Source organism: Engraulis encrasicolus, chromosome 21 (assembly GCF_034702125.1).
Source record: "Engraulis encrasicolus isolate BLACKSEA-1 chromosome 21, IST_EnEncr_1.0, whole genome shotgun sequence".
In the NCBI taxonomy this organism is placed as follows: domain Eukaryota; kingdom Metazoa; phylum Chordata; class Actinopteri; order Clupeiformes; family Engraulidae; genus Engraulis; species Engraulis encrasicolus.
In genome coordinates, this window is record NC_085877.1 from 1477891 (window position 1) to 1505237 (window position 27347).

At 42.5% G+C, this 27347-nt stretch overlaps 1 protein-coding gene across 2 annotated transcripts in view; it reads right to left on the bottom strand.

The window, feature by feature from the left end:
* Nucleotides 1-4185, bottom strand: part of acox3 (acyl-CoA oxidase 3, pristanoyl) — a 62451-nt gene extending 58266 nt beyond the window's left edge. Inside the window, exons 1-4 of one of the 2 annotated variants that reach the window (XM_063187104.1) lie at nt 4141-4185; nt 3338-3539; nt 1898-2131; nt 647-721 (exon numbers count right to left, since the gene is read on the bottom strand). In XM_063187104.1, coding sequence (XP_063043174.1) covers nt 647-721; nt 1898-2131; nt 3338-3511 — 483 coding nt within the window. In that variant the 5' untranslated portion in view covers nt 3512-3539; nt 4141-4185. Of the gene's footprint in view, nt 1-646; nt 722-1897; nt 2132-3337; nt 3733-4140 lie in introns of those variants that run through there. The other variant, XM_063187103.1, reaches the window with a different exon arrangement.
* Nucleotides 4186-27347: the final 23162 nt, after the last annotated feature.

Genomic DNA, 27347 nt, shown 5'->3' on the forward strand with positions numbered 1-27347 from the left:
TGGCTCTTGACTGTGATAATGGGGGACTGTGGGAGACTTTGTCAAGGCCAGGCGAGGAGCTTCAAGGCCACAGCTTTGTGCAACATCAGGCGAGAAGCACCTTTGTACAGTTTAATCAAAAGACAGGCCTCAAGGTCCATCTACTATGATGCAACCAGAAACGACTTCTGATGAATGCCCTGACAACGCCAGCCTGCCTGGCTGAGTCGAGGAGAGCAGGAGATTTCAGTCAGAGTTAATGTTGTCTTCTGTCGGACGTGACTGTGTGATTGAAGCAAATATCTAATCTGCAAGCCACTAAACTGTAGCAAACCTTAATCACCGCTGGAGGTTGTGTGTGGGTCTGTGAGCTTATTTGTGTGCATGTTGCTGCCACCAGAAAAAAATCGGTTCTTTAAGGAACAGTGGCAAACAATCATAACGTTAGACAACAGCCATTTCGGCATTCTTTGGGGCTCTCTTTTTAAACACGTCATGTCATGTCTTATCAGATGAAGCAGACTTTACTTAAATGAGCAAAAAGCGGTAAAAATTTAAATGTTCCTTTGAATAAATCATGTAGGCTTAATCTCTCTATTATTTAATATAACCAAAAATAGGAAGGAAAGTAAAACTTGAAAAAAGCAAGGCCCTCCTGGCAGCTCACCGTCATGTTCTCTGTGCTCTCCACAAACTTCTCATGGCGCTGCGAACCAGAGTTGGCCACCGTCGCCCCAAACATCTGAGAGAGAGAGAGAGAGAGAGACAGAGAGAGAGAGAGACAGAGAGACAGACAGACAGACAGACAGACAGACAGACAGACAGACAGACAGACAGACAGACAGACAGACAGAGAGACAGACAGAGAGAGAGAGAGAGAGACAGAGACAGTATTAGCTTGCCGTGTCGTGATCCGAAGGGCTGACACAAGTCTTGGCTGGAGGTCATTTGCAATATCATCCTGAGAGTCTTGTAATGCATCCAACCAAGGGTGGCACAGTATTGCTTTAAATTGTACCCTACTCTCCTACTCGTGATTTCAGGACCCAATACCTGAGACCTTTCAACCAACTTTGTTCCACCTGTGCATTTTAAGTAAATCTGCATTATACTTTGCATAGTGAAACGCATGGGCACTGCAGTAACCTTCTTATACCAGGTTTGTTCCATCACCCTACCAGATCAAAGTCACCGCTTTGTTGAGGAAGAATTTGTTCATGACATTGCAGGCTACATTTAGACAAGGAATTGGCCATTTTAAAATACAAGTTTTTTAGATATTCCATTTTTAATTTGTCAATTTATCATAATTCACATTCTGAGGGTTGTTGTATTCCATGCTGTTTGTGTAATTTGTAGAGCCAGAAAAGAGCTTTAAAACAACACCACAGACATATTTTTGTGACTTACACTGACAGATATAATCAAGGCTGAATGTATAGTGTCCTACCCTCATATGTAAACTTTTGCTCGTCTGTTTCTCCCTTAATATTTGTGTCAGATTCACACAAGTGCAGTTTTGGGGTGCTACCTTGCTGCTAAAAAGGCACAACAAGTATGACTGAAATCTGTGTCGGTCGGGTCCCAAAGTGTCTGATTTCATGTGACATGACCCCTTTAATGAGGAAGAACTTGGCTGAGAGCGACCAGTTGTACATGTCCAAGCAGTTGTTGAGCCTACTCTTTACAGTCTCACTTACCTGACCCCTACTGTGTACGTTGCCTCTTTCAGCAGATGGTGTCGCCGGCGGGTCTATTCACTACTTGCTGAAAATACTCAACTACATCATAACAACAATGCTATGACATTACCGATGACATAGCCATTACAACTTTGGTGACAGCAAGGTTATAACATAGGCTCTGCGCTAAGGGCTTAAGTTGATCCAAAATGTCTCTGTCTCGGACCCCAACTCACCCCTTTGTTGAGGAAGAACTTGGCCCCAAGGGACCAGTCGTACATGCCCAGGCAGTCGTTGAGCACGGTGGTCTTCCAGGGCATTGCCATCATGTCCTCGCGCGGCAGGAAGTCGTACTTGAAGAGCTGCTTGCAGCGCCGGAAGGTGATCTCGCGCATGCGCTCCAGGGACACGTCTTCACCAGCCTGCCGGGCAAACAGCGGGTCGTTCTCTATCGTGGACCACACGTGCCGCTGTAGGAGGAGGAGGAGGAGGACAGATTACATACAGGCCTACCGGGCCCATGTCCAGGGGCCCAGAAGCACAAGCCTCTATAATTACCATTCTCATATTGTTAAAATAACTATATTTTCAAAACTTTCTCAGAGGAATACCCTTCCATATCCCCAACAACATAGAGTCTCACATCTGGCCTAACACCCGTTTTATACACTAGCTACACTACATTGATGGGGGCCTTTCTTGTTGTCTGGCCCAGGGGCTTATGGAATCATAATCCATCCCTGACTGTAGGAGAAGGACAGACTCATTACTGAGCTGAAGGACATGATGAAAAATATATTCATTCATACATTACACTACTGTATAGTGACAAACATCATCAAGCAGCATGCACGTCACTGTTACACATACATTACACTATTATAGACACAGTGTCTCCCACAGACCAAGTAGCATTGTGTGGCACGAACTAGTGCAACTGTCTTGTGTGTACCCCCTTTGCACGCACTCCATGACTGAATGACTGAATTAATTAGTTGTGTTGGGAAGTAAAGAGAAAGAATCAATTACCGCTTGGTTTTCATTCGATGGTACTTCACCACATAATGGTCTATGTATGGGGAACACTGATACACACTAAATATGTTATTCTTACGTGAACGGGGTGACCAGACATGTTTTGACCTCTGTCTTGCCCTAAAACTAGGCTCCATCATATGAAACACAAACACACACTTCCGACACTTACTCCGTTACTTACCACTCCCAGCTACTGGACCATGAGACTGTTTTGACTTTTTAAATCAACAAAGTTCTTGGAACGAATATTGCCCAACTAAGCTTACTGTCATTCAAACATTTTCAGCACATAGCCTCTGCAATAACCATCTTTGGCCCCACGTCCACCACCTCACAAAAGCGGGACACGCAATATCAAGAGGATCAAGTGGGTCTGGGTCAAAGATGTGCAACATGGCATTATCATTCAGTGTAACGGATACCTTCTGCTGACTGTAACTGTAAAAAACATTTTATTTTATTTTTTTCCAGTGAATTCATGAAAGCCTCGGCTGTCATCCATTCACTTGAAACAATTTAAAAATCATGTTTTTTTTACCGTTACAGTTAGCAGAAGGTCGTTACACTGAATGACACTGCCAAGTTGCACGTCTTTGACCCGTCTGTTAACTGTAGATAGGTAGTTTTTAGTGGCTTACCTTGAACGCAAGAATTTCGTCCCCATCAATGAACCTAGCCATGTCCTTCCAGTTGAAAGAGGCTTTTCTCCTGTAAATGTCCAAGGGGCCACGGGGCAGATCTGGAATGTCATCTTCCTCCTTTTTCGCCTCCGCCAGTATGACATGATCTTCTGAAAAGCTTGGCACACTCATCTTCAAGGCACTTACTAATGTCCTTTATCTGAAATAAAATAACACAAACGTTCAGCTATGTCCAATCCCAATTATGAAACTTGTAGAAGGACCACACTTTTCTATGTCTTCCAGTAGCAGACAAAAATGGGTGGCTTTTGTAATGCTGTTTGAGAGAGTACGTCTCTCCTCTAGAACTCTAGAGACCTTTGGTAAGTTTAAAACGAGGACATGGGAGGCACTGTATTTAAAGAGCGAGAATGCATTTGTAACTGTCCTGGTATCTGCCCTGACAGTCGCAGCACAGATTGGCAAACCCTCTGCTGAATCAAAGTCCAAATGCTGACGTTACGTTACGACAGTCAAGCGTTCTCTAGGAATGCTTTGGGTAGATGCAACATTGACACCGATAATGTAATGCAAACCAGATACTTTTCATATTGCATTCAGACCAATTAAGTGTCCTCAACAACGTTGTCATGAAGTTTGGAATACGAAACATACAGTAGAACGAAGCTGATTAAAGAAACGCCATGTGGAGAAGACATGGACTTAGGACATCGGACATACACAAACTAATGAAACAACATACTCTAAGATTGAGCATAAAATTTGAACGCAAATTAAGAAAAAGGACAGAAACCACTAACCTCTGAAAAGCTTCCCCTCTGTTTGTATTTTCGCTCAGGTCAAAGATGACGTAGAAAGCAAGCGACTGTATGTATTTAAAACATCAACAATGCGTACAATTCGCGCAAGTCACCCCCCCCCCCCCCAACAAAAAAAGTACCACAGATGAACTATTAGTTCTATTAGTTTTATTTGCAGAATTGTTTGTGTGTAGCTACAACAGCCTATTCAACAGACCTATTCAATTCAATTCCATTCAATTCAATTCAATTCAGTTTAGCAATTATATGGACCATAGCCTATGGCTAAAATTAATAGGCCCGATAGGCTAATAATCATAGGAAATGATAATAATGATAATAATAATAATAATATGCGAATAATATTAATAATGACTTTCTGGAGGAAACATCCAGAAACGTATTGTTGTTTATTACACAAACACAATCCATCACCTTCCCAGCAAATGTAGCTTAACAGGGAAAACACTACACATTTTACTGATAATAACCAAGTCATTAGGCTACTATTTAACAATCCAAAAGGTATGTGACAGAAAATATATAGCACAAATAAAATAAGTTTATGAAACCATTAGGGCAGGGGTGTCAAATTCAGGCCCGGGGGCCAAATCTGGCCCGCGGAGTCATTTTATTTGGCCCGCGAGATCATTTCAAATGTGTATTACAGTTGGCCCTCATACTACATTAATGTATAGTGTACCAAGACTTGAGCATGAAATTTGGTGTCTAAAAGAATTATGAGCGGGCCCAGGCCAATGACACAGCTCACACTCATCTGCAACACAATATGTGCCAGTGTGTCTGAAATTAAACTATAAGTATTAAGCGCATGCCTGCACGATTTTAGTCCGTTTATTAAAAATAAATCTTGAGATCGGCCCCCGACTTCGTTGCATACTCCAATTTTGGCCCTCAGTCAATTTGAGTTTGACACCCCTGCATTAGGGCCTATGTAATTATACGATTCACCGTGGCAAACCTCCCATCAAGCCAATGTGATTTTCAATAGATTTGCCATTTTGCATAGCCTCTTACTGCAGATGGGGTCGTCAGCAGGCCTATTCACTATTTGCTGAAAATACTCAACTAGGCCTAGGCTACATCATAACAACATTGATATGACAGTAGGCTACCGAGAGCCTAGTAAGATTAAGACATAGCACATTACAATTTTGGTGACAGTAGGCTAAGGTTACAACATAGCTTCTGTGCTAAGGCTTTCTTAAAGGTTTTAAAAAATATTGTCCCCAAATCTTTCTTATTTTTTGGATCTTTAGCTTACTTCACCCAGTAGGCCTACAGGTGAGCACCTCAGTAAGATGATAGAACAACAAAACAGCCCCAACAAAATTGTAAGCACAATCTCCTGAGTGCTCGAGGCCCTTTTGAGTCAGGTCTGCCCATACTTTTACATACCTTAACACACTTTACATGCCCTCACACAGACTCAAAAAATGACTCATTCATGGTGAACCTTTTTAGACCTTGGAAATAATCAATCAATCAAATCAATCAATCAATACATCACTAAATCAAATAAACACCTGTTAATGCCACAGAACGCTTCTGCTGCCACCCACCCCTCCCACACCACCCTGTTCCAGGCCAATCACATCAAACAAACACAGGAACACCTTCAAGAAAAAGAAAAGACTTCATAAGTAGAGCGAAAATACATGTAGTTTAATTAAAAGACAATCACTAGGCCTATGTATTTCTTCATCCACAAATGTCTCAGGCCTCTTCTGCTGCAGCCCCGTTGAGTGGACTGTTCCTGCTCTCAGCTCTTCCCCGTAGGGTGGTCACATTGCTGCAAAACATTAAACAGAGGGAGACATAGTACTTGATTAACATTTCAATACATCAACGTCTAGAGCTCAAACAGGGCTCTGGTTGAATGCAATGAAATTACTATTTACACCCAAACGCCCACAAACTCCTGCATGCATGCACATATGTTAGCATTATTGAAAATACACAACAATAGGCCTGCCTATTTTTAATGTATGTTCTCTGTATGTCTTCTGTTGCCCAGTCTTGCACTTTAAATGTCTGTGTGTGTTGTATAGGTACTCTAGGTGTACAGTCTATGTCTAACTGTCTATGTCTAAACCTAAAGTATGTCTATGTCTGCATGGGAAAGTAAGACATGTAATTTCAATTCTTTGTATGACCAGTGCATACAAAGAAATTGACAATAAATCCGACTTGACTTGACTTGACATGCACACACACTAAATACGCTCACCATCTTCAGTGGCACAGATGAAGTTGAGCCTGGTGCTCTCGGGCAGAATGGCCCACTTCTTTCCCTCCTTTTGCACCGCTCCAGTCCTCCCCTCGTGCCATCCCCTACACTCCCCCATCGCAGGCTGGACCTCTGGGCCCCAGTTGTCGTAGCAGACGGTCTCCCCAGTGCTCCAGATCCACATCTCCAGGACACACAGGTAGCGCAGGCCCACCCACACCTGAGGAGTGGAGGCATTGTTGGCCAACTCCATCACGCGCTGCTGCATGTCTTTCGAGAAGATGCTCACCAGATACATGTTAAGCTCACTGCAGTACACGAAAGCCTCCGCCCAGGTCCGATTCATGGACACCAACATCAAGTCATCTACAGACAAGAGAGACGTGAATGGGGAGTATGGAGCTTGACAGTGTTAGATATTACCAGCCGAGAGGAGAAAGGTTTGCATATCTGTGAAATCAGTGGCCGTGGCCAATCATCTTCTCAAAGCAGAACAATTCTGAATGGTAATGACAGACTATAACTGAGCTCTAAACTCATGTTTTGTGTTGTAAATCTCACCTTTACGACAGAAGAAAGGAAACTTTTCAGCACATTTGCAGTCCCCCCACCTGTCTCCATCTGTCAGCCAGGCTCCTGCACAGTTGTCTTTCCCAGAGTTAGTGGGCATGCCTCCTCTCCAGTACCTGAAAGGGAAAACAACATTCAGTCCCATTGCTCATTGTGATCATACAGCACATACAGTACAAACACAACAGCATTCAGTCGTTTAGCCCATCACGCAGGTGGCAGTCATGACAACGACGTATGTGTGTATGTGTGTTGCTATGGGTATGACTATTTCAGAAGGCTTCTTTACACACCTCCTTTGTCTAGGTGTGTTGGATACCATATTACAGAGGAACGTTTCTGCACACTGTCTCCATTTGCAAAGTTCAGTTGCAATGTTTCAGTCAATGGAAAATCATTAGGCAACTCTGCTATGGGTACCTACCTAACCACTCATGGCAATTGCACACAGCTGTGCCACTACTTGTGCTCTACCCACCCACCCACTCTCAACACGCATGCACGCACACACGCACACACGCACACACACACTCTCTCTCTCTCTCGTGCGCGCGCGCACACTCTCTCTCTCTGACTCTACCTGGAGGAGGACTTGCTCTTGTCGGACCACACCCAGTCATCTCTGAACAGGCCGATCCAATAGTGTGCACCGCTGCCCTGCTTCATAATCTTGTCCTGCTCCTCCTTATTCCTTACACTTGCCAGGTCGGTGTGGTGTTCCCTGCAGTAGCTCTGAGCATTTCACCAGTTTCTGAGCTCTTCATTCAGCAGCACATAGGATTTACTGGTGTCTGTAAGAAAAAATGCATGGCAGTTTCTAATACCCACCAGATCATTGTGATGCCGATCTGTCATGAAAAATAATTTCAAAACAGAAAAGGATGATATAATGAGCTCTTGACATCTAATACTTTGTTTGCATGATATGGAAAGTAAACATTGATGCATGACACTGTATACATACATATCACTGGTGCAGTTAGAGTTCGGTTGAATGTAATCTAGGTTAATCATGCCTGTAAGATCAAGAAGCTTATACAATATCAATATTATTGATTTGGTTTGTTTGTAGAATTTAAACTATATCAACTATATAAATGCTTTCAAATATACTCATGTGTGGTATGTATTATTCCTGTAAGTCAGCTACATTTTCAACATTGGTCCGTTAGTTTAACATTGACTAATTCAACCCAGACTTAAAATTCTATGAAGATTTAACAGTTTTAATGTGTAGTATATCAGCTACACAAATGATATAAAGGAAAAAGATTTCTTCTGGCCCACACATCTGTAAATACTGTATTCGATAATTGGAAAATGTTTATATAAAACCGTTGACATTAACATTCTCACAATGATGTTAACATTCTCACCATTATAACACATTGTGTAGTATGATGATGAGCACTTCACATCAAACCACTCCTTTTTTCTGTCCATCATTCCACATTCCTGTCCGTCCATGCCACTGGGTCTTCTGTCTTCCCATGCACTGAACCCGGTCTCTTCAGGGCTGTTAGAGCCTTCCTCGGCCAGGGACCACTTCCAGCTGGTCCCTCCACTCTGATGCAACCCGATCCAGGCAAACCCGCTGTAGCCTTTGGCACTGGTCCTCATCATCTGCACGTCCTCCATGTTGCCGATGGTGGCCAGGTCAGTGTTGTACATCTTCCTGCAGTACTGCTGGGCGTTCCTCCAGGTCATATTCTTGTTGACCAAGACAAAGGGATTGTGGTGGGGGAAACTCACGCACTCCATCAGTACACCTGCAGCAAAGGAAAATATGGCTGTGTGAAACAAAAGTCACTGAACAATACTGTTCAACCACTATATAATCTTGGGTAGAATGGGGCAAAGACCATACAGGTAACCCTACAATGTACAGGGATAAAGAATACACATTGCAAAAAGGTTGCGTTTCTTCAACACCTAGAGAGTACTCTAATCTTGGGTAGGAGAGGGGCAAAGATCATCATGCTGTGTACTGTGAAAAATGTCATGTTAATTCAACAGCTCAATTCAACCTTAATACAACGCATACTCAAGGACAAAATATAATGTAGAAGATGTTAAATCAGCTCTGTAAGTGTTGAACTAACACTGCATTTTTACTGTGTTCAATGTACACTGAGGGAAGCAGACAGGGAGTGACAAAGAGGTCAGTTGTCCCGGACCCAGGGAGAGAGGCCCCGCACCAGAAATTGGGCCCTTCTTACATTATATGTATTGGCTGGCGGGGCTCTCATATGACTTTGTCCCAGTCCCAGTCCCAGCCAATATTGTCAGACGACCTGTGTAATGTGTACACTGTACATAATCAGAGACACAGCATTCTCATACAGTGTAATAACATTGTGCTCCTAGAAAAAACTGAGACATGTATGGCATGTGCCTTTCATCAGACGTGATGTCAAACCTTTTTTTCTGAAGAAGCATACTGGTGTTACTTAACAGGATGTTAATATTCCAGAGTAAACTTATAGGCTATAGCTCCAGATAGTTACAACACTTTGGAGAGTCAAATTATTTTACTCTTGCAGTGCACAAGTCAGTTTTTTTCAGCCACTATAATTTTAACTCTACAGCAAGATCTGTTCCAGGTGCCACCAGTGTAAAAATATTTTCAAATGTTTATTGAAATTATTGAGTAAAATTATCTTTAAGATGTTACACAGACCAAAAAAGTAAAATTGACACTATTGTTGAGTGGGACCAAATGTTATCTGTAATCTGTCAATTTCAACTTATCAAAAGGTATAATAAGAGTGGTGTGTTTTACTGTGTGCAGGCCATTTGTAGTAAAGGTCATGGCCTATCTGTCTTGAAAGAAACTTCACAAAGCAGTAGGTTTTGCATAGAGTTGCTTATAGAGGCAGACAAAAATACAAACAGACTCATAAACAATATGTGGAGGTAGCCCACCGGTATTATATCTCAACTGTACCAAATAAGATGCAAATTAAGGATGTGAAGTGAAGTGAAACCCCAACTCCAAATTCCAACTCCATGTCATTGTTACACAGCACACAAGTGCACACTGCAAACAACGAACTTGCATTTAGGCCTCACCCGTGCAAGGGGGCAGCCCCCAATGACGCACCTAGGGTGCAATGTGGCAGGACATAACAGTACCATGCTCATACCTTAGTCATGGAGGAAGATGGGGGAGAGCCCTGGTTAATTACTCCCCTCCATCAACCTGAAGGGTCGGGAGTCGGACCGGCAACCTTTGGGCTACAAGTCTGACACTCTAACCACTTACTCATGACATCCCTAAAGAACACAAGAGATACGCATGCACAACACCCCCTCCCAACAAACACATAAACATGCAGGCCATGGACAGGAGGGGACAAGCGGGTCAGTTAGGGCTAGGCAGGGGTGGGGATAGGGACAAGGTGGTGCTAAAGCACTTGCCCCTATGCCCTACTGGAGAAAAAAAATACCTTTTGAAAGGTCTTTTTTGAACAAAAAATGTCACAATGTACTGTGGTCCACATGTTGACAAGGATAATCTATTAATACTTTAGGATCAAAAGCCCCAAGATAATGTATACCCTCTATACTTTACTAAACTACTAAGTTTCACATGCCCCCAACACCCCCTTCAGCCCTTACCCCCCAAAATGCCTGTGCAAGCCACTGGTGGGGAGTGGCAGAACTTGGGGCCCATGACATGTAGACCTATTGACATTTTATCTCAGAACCGATCAAAGCTGTCAGTGCTGCACACTGAGCCAAGAGGTATACAATCATGTACGCACACACGCCCGCCCACACACACACACACACACACACACACACACACACACACACACACACACACACACACACACACACACACACACACACACACACACACACACACACACACACACACACACACACACACACACACACACACACACACACGAACACACACAAATACACACACACACACACACACACACACACACACACACACACACCCAAACACACACTTATTAGGAATGTCAATAACATTGCACTGACCTGAGAACAGCAGTAGGACCCATCTGAACTCCATGACCCCAACGTACCAGGGCACCTCATGCAGACAGATGACCCTGGAAATCACAGTAGAACATTTTATTGCATTAGCATCAAATGAATGCATTTGCTCATGCTAGACTTGTGATGAGTTTACTATTTATTACATTATGTTTACGAGATGGTTAACAAGAAGTCATTATTTTCACTAGTTTAAGTTTGAGAGGTGTCGCTGTAATTATTGGCTGACAACAATGTATACATCATACTGTACATTAGAGTAAAACAATACACATGGGGGAAAAATCACTGGCTTGCATACTCACCTGGTGAGGCGATGTGTGTGGCTGCCTTACTGTAGCTGTCTAGTCAAGACTGAGAAGGAGCTTCAGACTGGCAGTCTTAGGCTCTGACAGACATAGGCTACGTCTTACAGGCATTTAGCTAGTCAAATACAGTAGCTTCCAGTACATATACGTTTATGGTGCTGTAACTTCCTCTATCTTTTCACAATGTTTGTTGAAACAAATGGATGTTTATGACTGGTAGTGAGAATGGCACCACTCGTGTGTCCTTACAAATGGCGCCACACGTGTGTCCGGCACAAAACACGTTTCAGGCATTTTTCTAGTCAAATATTTTCCAGTAGACCTTTATGGCCTTTATGGCATCCTATGCAACAGTTTGTTGGTTTAAAAACAAAGAGATTTTGTGAGAGTTTATGTTATGTCTTTATCTAACTGGCACCCCATCATTTGTTTAAACAGGTCCCATCAGTGGCACACTCTGTTCTATTCCACCATTGATCATGTTTGTTTTGTTTTTGTCTTTTTATCAGTTGTGCAATAGTCCTGTGGTGTGATGTTATGCGTATGTTGTCCTGAATTTCAGTGAAAACAGACAATAAAGTCAAATAGTATCGTATCGTATCGTATCACAGAAATTAGTAACAATATCAAAGAATAGGCCAAAAACAAATCCATGTGGCAATTAAGAAACAATGCAGCTTAAGCCTTAAGTGAGTAAAGTGACATAGGTGAAATAATTGCTTGTGCTTCATCATGTTGTTTTCCACTTGTGAACATACATCAATCAATAGGCTATATCAAAATGAGTGCTGATGATGATGATTGTTAGGAATAATACATGAATTCTTACATGAGTATGAGACCGTGTGTCATCATCCAGGGATGTCTTTTCCCACAAATTGTCTTTTACTGGACTGTAGTGTAAGCTTTGACAAAGCCACATGACCTTCTATCTATCTACCTTGACAGTGTAGTGTGAGTGTGACCAACCACATTCATTGTCTCCAACACTCAAAATCAAGGCCTTTTATACTAATGTGTGTATCCACTATCCACCTTAGGGCCTACCCCACCCAATAACCAGGCTAATCAAGCCCATGTTATCTTTTTTCGTGCTCCCACAAAATTTACAGTCTGCTAGTTTGTTTATGTTAAGCTGCCGATATTCCTTTAAAGTGATTTCGTTCTAGCAACTGTTACCTACATAATAGTAATGGCAGTGTCCTTGCTACTGTGAAAGATAAGGTGGATTCAGTTTGTAAATGGGACGGTTACATTTACCCTGACTTCACCCCACCAATAGATGGACCCAGAGGCCTGTCTTGTCTGAACCTTTCCTCAGAACTGCAGCAATACGCATGAATGGCGTGACGTTTTCCATGTGTGTTAGGCCCTTTTTTAGGGGAAAACATTGGGGGGGGGGGGCAATCCTTTCATTAAGAATATGGCGAAATAATAATAGTAATGATTTTCAATAAATAGATGCCAACACAGCTGTGAACTATGGTGACAGTCTATGGTGACTTTCTTGTCCTAAGAATGAAATTCTTCCATTTAGAATATGGTGAAATAACAATAGTAATGGTTAATGGTAATGGTAATGGGGGATAATAGAATGTTGTAATGACTGAAGTGTGTGCACATGCAGATAGACACTGCCTTACTCTGTCATCTGGGTAGAATATGAATGAATGAATGAATGAATGAATGAATGAATGAATGAATGAATGAATGAATGAATGAATGAATGAATGAATGAATGAATGAATGAATGAATGAATGAATGAAATACTGAATGCCATGTGTAATAAAATCAATAGCTTTATTTAAAATAAAAATCAACAAAAGAGTGGCTTTATTTAAAACTCAGAGAAGCTTTACTGATTGACATAATAGACAATGATCAGTCTGTTTAGTAGAGTAGTATAATGTTGTGTAGCATAATGTTGAGTAAATAGTGCTGTAGATTTTTAAGAGCGAAGAATCACTAAAAGGATATGCAGTGCTGAGCTATGGTGCTCACTGGTGTTGTAGGAGAGAGAGAGAGCATGGCCCAGTGAGACCACTGGAGTTCAGCAGACACAACAGACCACAATCCTGGACACCCCTGCAGGACACTCACAGTACTGCAAGAGAAATACAAAGAGTTGGTTAATTTAGACTTCAATACATAGAGAGGTGATTCAAGCTGTCCATCTGTTTGTCAGTCTGTCTACCAAGTTAATAGTTCATATCTCTCTCTCTCTCTCTCTCTCTCTCTCTCTCTCTCTCTCTCTCTCTCTCTCTCTCTCTCTCTCTCTCTCTCTCGTGGCGGCCATAGACTGGCCAGCCCCATCGTTAAGCGAAACCCTGCCCCCAATGACATCACAAAAGATTACCATCATTAACATGTTATGCTCTCGTTATTGCCACTCTATTATTGCAGTTCATTTCTTATTAGGAGGTTTGAAGCATTTTTTTCATCGCCCTGAAAGCCATATCACAGTAGGATCGCCACTGTTCACATACACACACACACACACACACACACACACGCACACACACACACTTAATTACTCACCCTCCTCGGTGGCACAGATGAAGTTGAGTCTGGTGCTCTCGGGCAGGCTGACCCACTGCTGCTGCCCTCCGGACTGCACCGCTCCTGCCCTCCCCTCCTGCCCTGCCCCACACTCCTCCCTCCCAGTCCAGCCTCCCGCGGCCCAGTTGGTGTAGCAGACGCTCTGCCTGGTGGTCCAGTGCCAGATGTCCAGGGGACACATGAAGCGCAGGCCCAGCCACACCTGAAGGGATGAAGGGAGTACAGTGTATACAGTATAGCACAATAAAAACTGGACAGATCGATCGATCAATCAATCAATCAATCAGTCAGTCAGTCAACCACATCTGAAGGAGTTGAGGGACAGACACACATATCTCACAGACTCTCTCTCTCTCTCTCTCCCTCTCTCTCTCCCTCTCTCTCTCTCTCTCTCTCTCTCTCTCTCTCTCTCTCTCTCTCTCTCTCACCTGAGGAGAGGAGGCTTCTTTGGTTGCCTTCATCACCAAGGTCTGTATGTCTTTAGTGAAGACGTTGACCAGATACATGTCACGCTCCCGGCAGTGCATAAAAGCCTCCCTCCAGGTCAGGTTCACCGACACCAACAACAGCAGTTGATCTAGATTAAGAGGAGAGCAGGTGTGTGTTTGGGGGTGGGGGCAAGGTAGACAAGTGAGTTGATTTGTTTAAAAAATGGACGATAAGGGCAGTTTATGGACAAGCAACATGGGCACATGACTTGCCATTCTCACAAAGTCTGAAACAAATCCAAATTAGGCAAAATATCAGAGACCACAAAAAATATTGAAAAAAAACTGTAAGTATCATTCTTGCATTGTACATTGCATTGCAGACAACTCAGAAAAGGGGCTTCATGTGGCTTCATATTCTGTAGCTTACTGCAGATGGGCCCATCGATGGGCCTTTTCACTCTTTGCTGAAAACAGTGACCTACATCATCATAACATTGCTATGACAATGCTATGACAAGTCATACTGGTGACAATAAGGTTACAACAGAGTCCCTGCGTAAAGGGGTTAACTGTCCTTGATGAGTTAAACCTGAATATCAAACCAAACATCACCTTGGCGACAGAAGAAAGGAAACTTCTCCGCACATTTGCGGTACCCCCAGCTGCCTCCATCAACATCTGCCAGCCAGGCTCCTGCACAGTTGTCCTTCCCAGAGTTACTAGGCATGACTCCTGTCCAGTACCTGAAAGGGAAAGCAACATTGGTCAGTTTTTTTTTCACACAACACATACAGTACAGGGCGTTGAAGTAAGTAAAATGTATTTTTGATAGCACTTTTCACAGAAAAAAACAGTCCCAAAGTCCTTTACAGCGTTTCATGCTACTGCACAGTTGTTCTTCCCTTTGTTATTGACACATTTAATGTCCAGTAGGATTCCTGAAAGTGAAAGCAACACTCAGTCCCATTGGTCATTGTGTGCATGGCTCTGATTCTCCTCTCTCTCTCTCTCTCTCTCTCTCTCTCTCTCTCTCTCTCTCTCTCTCTCTCTCTCTCTCTCTCTCTACCTGAAGGAGGACTTGCTCTGGTCGGACCACACCAAGTCATCTCTGAACAGGCCGATCCAATAGTGTGCACCGCTGCCCTGCTTCATAATCTTGTCCTGCTCCTCCTGATTCCTTGCACTTGCCAGGTCTGTGTGGTGCTCCCTGCAGTAGCTCTGAGCATCCCACCAGTTTCTGCCCTTTTCATTCAGCGGCACATAGGATTTACTGGTGTCTGTAAAAAAAAAGGTTTTTTATAATACACACCAGAGTGTTGTGATGCCGATCTGTCATGGAAAATTTCAAAACAGACAAGGATTTTATAATGAGCTATTGACTTCTAATATTTTGTTTGCATGCTATGGAAAGTAAACATTGATTAAAAAAACATTTATTTGCACAAATTCATTAATCAAAAGTACATTTTTATCAAATTTGCTATGATGGCTAAATATCAATAAGCATTGTTGCTTAACTCATACATACATATCACTGGTTCAGTTATAGTTCAGTTGAATGTAGGCTAATCACGCCTTAGATCAAGAAGCTTATGTAATATTTGTTTCGTTTAAAGTATTTATTTATGAACTATTTTATGCTGCTAATGCCGTTTTCAACAGGTTGGTCCATTAGCTTCGCCTTGACTAATTCTCATCCCAGACTTCAAAATCTATGAGGGTTTATAGGTTTTAATGTGTAGTATATCAGACAGCTACGCAAATGAGATATAGGGATAATATTTCTTTGTGTGCTTTCCCCACTACGTGGCCCACATGTCTGCAAATACTGCACTCGACCATGGAACCATGTTTATATAAAACCGTTAAAATTACATTAACATTCTCACCATTATAACACATTGTGTAGTATGAGGATGAGCACTTCACATCACACCACTCCATTCCTCTGTTCATCACTCCACATTCCTGTCCGTCCATGCCACTGGGTCTTCTGTCTTCCCATGCACTGAATCCAGTCTCTTCAGGGCTGTTAGAGCCTTCCTCGGCCAGGGACCACTTCCAGCTGGTCCCTCCACTCTGATGCAACCCGATCCAGGCAAACCCGCTGAAGCCTTTGGCACTGGTCCTCATCATCTGCACGTCCTCCATGTTGCCGATGGTGGCCAGGTCAGTGTTGTACATCTTCCTGCAGTACTGCTGGGCCTCATTCCAGGTCATATTCTTGTTGACAAAGACAAAGGGATGGTGGTGGAGGATACTCACACACTCTATCATAACACCTGCAGCAAAGGAAAATGTGGTTGTGTGAAGGGGGAGCTACTGAACAACATTGAACATCATCACTATATAATCTTGGGTAGGAGTGGGGCAAAGATCATGATGCTGTACTGTGAAAAATGTCATGTTAATTCAACACCTCAATTTAACCTTTTTTTTTCAAAAATACATTTCTTTATTGAGCTTTTATAATTTTACAGAACATCACAACCTACTCCCACCCCAAACCCAAGGCACACACAAAAAACAAAATACAAATAACAACAAAAAAGCAAAAAAAAAAAAACCCATAATAATCATCATCCCAAAAACGAAACAAATTCCCATTCAAATACCCACTGTATCACAGTCCTCTACTCTAATATTATTACTTTTAAAGGGACACTGTGTGAGATTTTTAGTTGTTTATTTCCAGAATTCATGCTGCCCATTCACCAATGTTACCTTTTTTTCACGAATAGGCATATTTGCATAGTTGCAGTACCTTTTTTTTTTACCATTTCCTGCACAGTGTCCCTTTGAAGAAAATCATAAAACACGTACCAAATTTTCCAAAACCTATCTAATTTCCCCTCCAAAGTATAACTGATTCTTTCTAAAGCAAAATAAAGACAAATTCCCTTCATCCATTGCGTCAACACACACGGCGCCTCCGACTTCCACTCCCTCAATTCAACCTTAATACAACGCATACTCAAGGTCCAAATATAATCTAGATGTTAAATCAGCTATCTAAATGTTGAACTAACACTGCATTTTTTACTGTGTTCAATGTACATTATTGGAAGCCGACAGGGGTGACAAACTGGTCAGTTGTCCCGGGCCCAGGGAGAGAGAGGGCCCAGAAATTGGGCCTTCGTTACAATACATGTAATATAATACATTATAGCCCTCTCAGTTACTTTGTTCCAGACCCAGCCAAAGTTGTTAGTGGGCTTGTGTAGTGTGTACACTGTACATAATCAGAGACACAACATTCTCAATAACATTGTGTTTATTTCAGGGTAAACTTACTGTATATAACTCCAGATACAACACTTTGGAGGGTCAAATTACTGTACTCGTGCAGTGCAGAAGAAACTTCACAAAACTCCCATCCAGTAGGTTTTGTATAGTGCTGCTTATAGAGGCAGACAAAAATACAAACAGAGTCATATGTCATATCTCAGCTGTCCCAAATAAGATGCAAGTTAATAACGTGAAGTGGGAAACATCCCACCTGGGAACTCCAACTCCCAATGTCATTGTGACACAGCACTCCACAGCACACAAGTCCACACTGCACACAATGAAATTGCATTTAGGCCTCACCCATTCAATGGGGCATCCCCCAATGGCGCCCCAAGGGAGCAGTGCAGCGGGACGGTACCATGTTCAGGGTACCTCAGTCATGGAGGAAGATGGGGGAGAGCACTGCTTAATTACTCCCCCCACCAACCTGGCAGGTCGGGAGTCAAACCGGCAACCTTTTTGGTGTAAGTCTGACACCCTAACTGCTTACCCATGACTGCCCCAATGACCAGGAGATTCACATGCACAACACCCCGACCCCAACAACATGCAGGCCCATCGACAGAAGGGGACAAGCGGGTCAGGGGAGTGGCAGAAGGTATATACATGCAGGCCCGCACACCGGCACGCACGCCCGCCCGCCCGCTTCCCCTCCCTCCCGCGCATGCACGCACACATGCACGCATGCACACATACAATTAATAGGAATTTAACATTGCTCTGACCTGAGAACAGCAGTAAGATCAGTCTGAACTCCATGACCCCAACGTACCAGGGCACCTCATGCAGACAGATGACCCTGGAAATCACAGTTGAACATTTTATTACATTAGATTCAAATTAATGCTTTGGCTCATGCCAGACTTGTAATGTGTTTACTATTACATTATACTTATGGGATAGAACAAAGAATTCAGTATTTTACCTAGTTTAAGTTTGAGAGGTGTCGCTGTAATGGTAGGCTGTAATATAGATAACAATGAATACATCATACTGTACATCAGGGTAAAATAATACACATGGGGGGGGGGGGGTAACACTGGCTTGTGTACTCACCTGGTGAGGCGATGTGTGTGGCTGCCTTACTGTAGCTGTCCGGTCCAGACTGAGAAGGAGCTTCTGACTGGCAGTCTTAGGCTCTGACAGACACATACAGTACGTCTTTTATGCAAATACAGTAGTTTCCCGTACGTATACGTCTGGTGCTGTAACTTCCTCTTGTGTCTTTACACAATGTTTGTTGAAACAAAATGGATGTTTATGACTGTTAGTGAGAATGGCGCCACACATGTGTCCTTACAAATGGCGCCACACGTGAGTCTGAAAACATGTTCCAGGCATTTTGCTAGTCAAATATTTTCCAGTAGGCCTATACTGAATGTATAGCCTACATGTTTATGGCATCCTTATGCAACAGTATGTTGGTTTTAAAACAAAGACATTTTTTTTTAGAGTTTATGTTATGTCTTTGTCTAACTGGCACCCCATAATTTGTTTAAACAGGTCCCATCAGTCAGTGACACAGTCCAGTCTGTTCTACTGTATTCCACCTTTGATCATTCATCACAGAAATGAGTAGCAATATCAAAGAATAAACCAAAAACAGATCCATGTGACAATTAAGAATGAAAAAAGAAACAAACACAGTTAAATCCTGAAGTGAGTAAAGTGAAATAAGTGAAATAATGTCTTATTGCTTGTTCTTTCATCCTGTTGTTTTCCACTTGTGCAAACCTCACATCAAACCTACGCTAAAATAAATGATTATTAGGACAAATACATGAATGAAAATAACCACCACATATGAGACTATGTGAACATCCTATGATGTCTTTTTCCCATAAATTGTCTATCTATCCATCAATCTATCTTTTCAGTGCAGTATTGCACATTCATGGTCACTCACAACTCTCACAATCAATGCCTTTTAGACCAATGACATGACAAAGAAAGCAAAGCACTCCTGTCCTCTCCTCTCTGCACTGGCTCCCATCTGATTTAGAATCCATTTCAAAATGCACCTTTTAGTTTGCAAGTCTCTACATGGCCAGGCCCCTTCCTATATTTCACACGTGCTCTGCACTCTGCAAAGGCCTCATCCATGCTCACTGGTCCCATCTCATGATGCATAAATGTGACCTTTGACCTTTGCAGTGGCAGCCCGACGCCTCTGAAATGGGTGGCCTGCTGACATCAGACTCACTCCCACTATCACTATTTTGAAATGTAGGCCTGCTTTAGTATTTACGTATTTACAAAACAGAAAGTAATGGCTGTTGAAATCATGTTGAGTAGCCTATCAGACGCCAAAGCCAGAATTAAATGTAATAATCCATGCAGTGTGTATCCACAATCCACCTTAGGCCCTATTACCTTGCCCAGTTACTATGTCCATGTTAACGTTTGTTGTGCTCCCACAGCATTTACAGTCTGCTAGTACCTGTTATGCTGCTGCCCATATTCCTTCTGAGTGATTTCGCTCTAGCCACTGTTACCCAAATAGTAATGGCAGTGCCCTTGCTACTGTGAATTATACACATAGCCTAAGTAGATGGGACTGAGCTTTTCCTGTGGCAGCCCCACACCTCTGGAATGGTTTGCCTGCTGACATGACATCAGACTCCTTCTCACCATCTCTACCTTTAAACCCATACTGAAAACACAATTTTACACCTTAAGGCTTTGTCTCTTAGCTCTTACTGTAGCTTTCTTAAGCCACTGCCTAACCCTTTTATGTATCTTAGTGGCTTTTTAAAAACTCTTTTATGAATATTATCCTTTTCCCCCTTTACTAGTTATGGGTTTTCGCTGTGAGTTTTGGCCCCTTTGAACTGCACCCAGTTATCCTTCTCTTTTGGAATGCTTGCTGATATGCTGCTAAAAAAAATATTTAATGATTTAATTTAATTTCTGATTTAATGTTTTTGTTGTTTAACTTTGTTCAGTTTGCACTGTTCTCAAATTTGCTTTCTAAATGAAATGTACTTACTTGCTGACTTACAAAGAAAAAAGTAATGGTTTTGTACAATTGAAATAATGTTAAGTAGGCTATTAGAGGGCAAAGCCAGTAGTGAATGCTATGATTCAGTATCCAGTATATTCTCCCACTATCCACCTTGTTACCACTAGGGTTAGGTTTTCTCAGACCTCATTGAGCTTTCCCCCTATAAACCATGGATCAAGTGAAAAGGGAGTTTTCCCTCACCCCCGTTGCCACCAAGGGCCACATCTGAGCGCCCAATTCACTGTGACTATTTATCACTTATCCTGGGCCTAACCCTTGTGGACCTTGTGTCTCTATAATCTCTACTTATATCTCCTTTAAACTCCTTATTTCATTTTCTGTACATCTACCTATTTATCTATCTATTTACTTTGTCTATTCTGTCTAGTTTCTTCTCTTTTCTTCTTCTGTCTCTCTTTTCTACCTCACTTTTTATTTTAATTTTTAACATTGATGTTTATCCATCTGTTAAGCACTTTAAGCTGCATACCTTGTATGATACTGTGCTATACAAATACAGTTGTTATTATTATTATTATTATTATTATTGTCATGCTCCCACCGGTCTGCTAGTTCCTGTTATGCTGCTGCCCATATTCCTTCTAAGTGATTTCGCTCTGGCAACTGTAACCCAAATAGTAATGGCAGTGCCCTTGTTACTATGAAAGATGCGGTAGATTCAGTTTGTTAATGGGACTACATTTACCCTGACTTCATCCCACCAATAGATGGTCCCAGAGGGCTATCCCATCTGAACCTTTCCTCAGAACTGCAGCAATACACAGATGACAACACAGATGTGAACTACTCCGTCTTTTCCACTGCTGGTTTTCTGGTAGGCCTGCAGCCCGACACAGCGTGACTCGGCCGCCACTTTCTGCTTTTCAATTGGGCACGACATGGGCAATACACAGATGACAACACAGATATTACTATTGTGACAGTCCTTCATATGACTATAAATCATAATAAGGCCTACATTAAGAATATGGTAAAATAATAGTAATGATCATAGATGCCAACACAGATGTGAATTATCGTGACAGTTATTCACTTTAAATAATAATTACTGTAAGAATATACTTGAATATTATCAGAAATATCATTATTGTAGTTACACACGAGACCTATGTGTACTGCAGAGGTACACTGCCTTACTCGGACATCTGGATAGAATATGAATGAATGAATGAATGAATGAATGAATGAATGAATGAATGAATGAATGATTGAATGAATCAATGAATCAATGAATGAATTAATCAATGAAGTCTTAGGTGCTGACAGACATGTGTGTTACAGGCATTTTGCTAGTCAAATAGTTTCCAGGCTATACGTCTATGGTGTTGTATCTTCTTCATGTATTTTTTCCAAATGTTTGTTAAAACAAATAGATGTTTATGACTGCCAATAAGAATGGCGCCACTCGTGTCTGGCACAAAACATGTTTCTGGCATTTTGTTAGTCAAATATTTTCCAGTAGGCCTATACTGTATAGCCTATAGCGGGGCTATTCAAATGGAGGCCCTGGGGCCAGATGCGGCCCTTGTATGGCAAGGTTCTGGGCCCCCACAAGGTCTGAACAAACTTAAAACATGTGAGCTATCTGTGGCCGTGCATAATTTGCAATCAACACTTCAGGTTGGGGATATCTCTCCTATGCATTCATATGAGAGTGAAATCTTCTCCTAAACAGTCTGATAAATAGACCATCATAAGGCTACTAAGAAATAGAGAAGCAAATATCTGTTCTGTCCTGAAAGTTGTCCACTTGTTTCACACCCTAACCTCGGACACTGTGGTCCTCGTGGTTTTGCAGATTCTATTTTCGTCCCCTTTACTGGAAGGAATTCGAAAAACTGGCCCTCAGTGACTTTTAATTAAATACCCCTGGCCTATAGGCTACATTATGGCATCCTCACACAACAGTATGTTTGTTTTAAAACAGAGATGTTTATGCTATGTCTTTATCTAACTGACACCCCATAATTTGTTTAAACAGGTCCCATCAGGGGCACAATCTGTTTTACCGTGTTCCACCTTTGATCCTCCATCACAGAAATGAGTAACAATATCAAAGAATAAGCCAAAAACGTTGGTCCTTTAAAAAAAAAAAAAAAAGTTCTGGTTGCTTTGTTTCCACCTGTTTTTGCAAGCTAGCAAGGTGTCTTGTGGAGAAACGAGAGGGTTTTCCGGGTTTGTCGTGGATATCCGTCTCTGATTGGCTCCCTCCTCCTGCTCTGCAGAGAGATTCTAAAGATTATAGAGTCGCCACTTCCTTCGCCACAGCTCTGCATGTCAATTGGGAAACACGGGGAAACACAGCCAGGCGAGGTGACGCACCTGCATGTGAGTTCAACTTGGGGTGACCGTCCGAGTAAAACGTTTTTGTTTTTTTATCGGAAGTTGGCTTTTAAGAGTATACTTGAATAATATTAGAGATATCATTAGTGTAGTTACACACGAGACCTACTGCAGAGGAACACTGCCTTACTCGGACATCTGGGTAGAATATGAATGAATGAATGGATGAATGGATGAATGAAAGAAGGAAAGACTGAATGCCATGTGCAATCAAATCAAATGCTTTATTTAAAACCAAAATCAACAAAAGAGGGGCTTTATTATATAGTCACACAAGCTTCACTGATTCAATAGACAATGAACACTGTTCGAACTAAATGTAAATGTTCATGTTATGTTGTTGTTGTGTTGTTGTTTGATGTAGTGCAGTGTAGTGTTGTGTAGCATAATGTTGAGTAGAAGCATCACCGATGGATATGCAGTGCTGAGCTGTGGTGCTCAGTGGCATTGTGAGAGAGAGAGAGAGAGAGAGAGAGAGAGAGAGAGAGACAGAGAGCATGACCCAATGAGACCCCAGTTCAGCAGACACAAGAGGCCAGCATCCTGGACACCCCTGCAGGACACTCACAGTACTGCAAGAGAAACACAAAGAGTTGGTTAAATTAGACTTCAACACATAGAGGTAATTCAAGCTCTCTCTCTCTCTCTCTCTCTCTCTCTCTCTCTCTCTCTCTCTCTCTCTCTCTCTCTCTCTCTCTCTCTCTCTCTCTCTCTCTCTCTCTCTCTCTCTCGTCATTGCGTCATTAACAAATTATGTCCTTGCTATTGTCACTCTATTGTGTTAACAACTCGGGTTTTTTTGCATTTGCATAACCGTTTTTTCATTGCCCTGAATGGCATATCACAGAAGGATACAGACCACTCACCCTCCTCAGTGGTGCAGATGAAGTTAAGCCTGGTGCTCTCAGGCAGGCTGACCCACTGCTGCTGCCCTCCGGACTGCACCGCTCCTGCCCTCCGCTCCTGCCCTGCCCCACACTCCTCCCTCCCAGTCCAGCCTCCCGCGGCCCAGTTGGTATAGCAGACGCTCTGCCTGGTGGTCCAGTGCCAGATGTCCAGGGGACACATGGAGCGCAGGCCCAGCCACACCTGAAGGGGAAGGGAGTACAGTGTATACAGTATAGCACAATAAAAACTGGACAGATCAATCAATCAATCAATCAATAAGTCAGTCAGTCACCCACATCTGAAGGAGTTGAGGGACAGACACACATCTCTCAAACACTCTCTATCTCTAACAGACTCTCTCTCTCTCTCTCTCACCTGAGGAGAGGAGGCACCTTTAGCCTTCTTCATCACCAAGGTCTGTATGTCTTTCGTGAAGACGTTGACCAGATGTCATGCTCTCTGCAGTGCATGGAAGCCTCCCTCCAGGTCAGGTTCACAGACACCAACAGCAGTTGGTCTAGAAAAAGAGGAGAGCAGGTGTGTGTTTGGGGGGTTGGCGCAGGGTAGAGTTCGAACATGAAAAAAGTGCCAAGAAAAACATGCAATGACGGAAAGCACATCTCGCTTCAAAACTTGTTATAGAATACCATTGAAGACCACTAGTGACTCGGTGAGTTGATTTGTTTCCAAAATAGATAATTTGGGGTTTATGGACGAGCAACATGGGCACACAGCTTGCCATTCTCAAAAAGTCTGAAACATCCAAATTTGACCGCAACAAACAGTTAACAAAATATCTGTGAGAATCACTCTATTGCACTGTGTGTTGCACTGCAGACTCAGGCCGTGTCTCAAATGCCGCACTTGTGCACTTCGGGCACTGTTTTTCAGTGCCTAGGGTGCTCTCGTTGAAAATTTCAGTTGAGCCAGTGCAGTGCAAGTGCCAGGATGATCCCCTAACAATGGCGGAAAACTGCAGTGCTTGGCTGAATCTCAAATGGTGCACTTGTGCACTTTAGTGTTCATGTTTCAGTGCGTATGCCGTATTAGTTACGCACTGAAACATAGTGCCCGAAGTGCACAAGTGCGCCATTTGAGATCCAGCCCTTGAATGATGGACACTGCACGCACTAAATGGCGGCCATGTTGACAATGACACGGAGGAAATGTGGCATTCAGTTCAATAGAAGAGTTTGGTCAACAGTCTCCTAATTCTGTAAGTAATGTTGATGGGACACCAACCTTTTCATGCCAACCAAAGTATTGTATGTGTGATTGTTGTCCTTTTGGGGTGAAGGACATGGAAATACAAGCACCTGACACTGTGCATTGTAAACAGTAGCCAACTCATATTTTGGCGAGCTAATGCCATGCTGAATGAAGTCACCATTTACAAATCACTATTAAGAATAATACACACCACATGTGAGAGGGTTTTTTTTATAGACCTAATGGGCTGTAGCAGGCTTTGACAAAGTCACAGCAGGACCTATCTATCTACCTTTTCAGTATGTGGTCTCCAACACATATCTATCTAACTAATGAAATGAAAACAAGCAAAACACTGTGCTCTCCTCTCTGCACTGGCTCAGATCTGTTTAAGAATCCATCTCAAAATTCACCTTTTCGTTTTTAAGTCTCTACATGGTTAGGCCCCCTCCTACATTTCACACATGCTGCGACACCACTCTGCACCCAGATCTCCCAGATCCACTAATGCCTCTTTTCCACTGCCGGCTTTCTGCTAGGCCTACAGCTCGACACAGCGTGACTCGGCCGCCACTTTTTGCTCTTCGATTGAGCTGTGTCGTGCCCAATTGAAAAGCAAAAAGTGGCGGCTCAGTCACACTGTCAAGCTGTAGGCCTACCCGATTAGCTGGGGATGGTCACCTACACCAGCGTTTCCCAACCTGTTTTGTCTTGCGTACCCCCTAAGCCTCTTAGTTGTGCCAGGAGTACCCCCTAATTAATTTTCTATATAATTTTCTCTGTCCTGATGTGGCTGCTTCATACATTTGTTATAATAATAACACTTTTCCAAGTACCCCCTGCAGTGTGCTCGCGTACCCCTAGTGGTACACGTACCCCTGGTTGGGAAACACTGACCTACAGTACTCACGAATCGGCATACTTTGAAACAGCTTGCATAATTAGAGCTAAAGTGTTCGAGAGTAAAATCACGCACAATAATGAGTCTCTGAGATGTTTATGTTGGTTTACTTAAGGTATTTCCTGTTTCACACATCACAGAATACATTGTATTAGTGCACTGGTCTAGCGTAGATCACTCCACCTGTATGGTAACCTGTTTAGTGAAACGATATGCTAGTTTTTTTGAACCGTAGTGCAATGTCCTTTTTTCCAAATAGTAAAATTGAACCCAAGACACACCATGTGTCTTACCTTACCTATTGTGAACAGATGTTTGTCATGCCATCCCCAGTTAATCGGGCCCCCAGTGGATCGGTCACACCGTCTCATGCATAAACAGGACCGAGCCTTTGCAGTGGCAGTCCCACGCCTCAGGAATGGTTTACCTGCTTACCTCTATCACTACCTGTACTTTTAAATCCAGACTGAAAACACACCTTTACACCTCAGTAGGGGGTTTTACCATCCAAAGAGGGCCAAATCATTACACAGTGAATAGAAGCACGAAAATTGGAATAGATCATCCTTAAGGTGTATTTCATAATTTCAGAAGGGGTGCCCCAAATTATTAAGGTATTTTTTGAGGGGGAAAAAAACCCAAGATGGCTGCCCAAAACAAGTCAATAGTAAAATGATACATTGTCTGGACATTAGCTTTTGGCCATTTTACTTCTTTGCATGTGATGTACCTGTATACAAACTGAATTTTGATCATATGTGCAACAGATACCATAAAATAATAATATGTATGTCTTATTTAGATATTAAAAGAAGAAAATGCTGAAAAACTATGGTCAGAACAAGATTGCTCTACAGTCGAATTCTCCTTTCTTGATAATTAGGCTATCTACTGAACAAACATACATACATGGTTGGAAAATGAGTGGGTCATATATATAACTTACCTTCAAAAAATAAATGGTTAAACTGTTAAGGTGAGCAAAGATGAACCCTTTCAATGGGCCACACGGAACTTTCCCAACGTTAGCATATTGGCATTAGCCAGTTCAGGGACTCAGCCTGCAGTAGGTGTGAGCCACAGGCCTCCTCCTCACCGTGTACTCCTAACTTCAGTCCCCAAACTTGTCCTCCCTGTCTTGTCCCCTGCCCTTCCTGGCTGTGGTTGTAGCCTTGACCATATCCCTGATGGCTGCATCTCAGTTTGAAGTAGGTTGGGGTATACCTTCAGAAATTGTCAGTATTCGAGAAATCACAACTAACTGCTATTGAAAATAGGACCCTGTACAATGGGCACTGTTATTATAAAGACTTATATTGTTATATTATTGTTATATTATAAAGATATTACCGGTATATTGTTCCAAAACGATTATACAACAGTATCCCTTGCATGCCA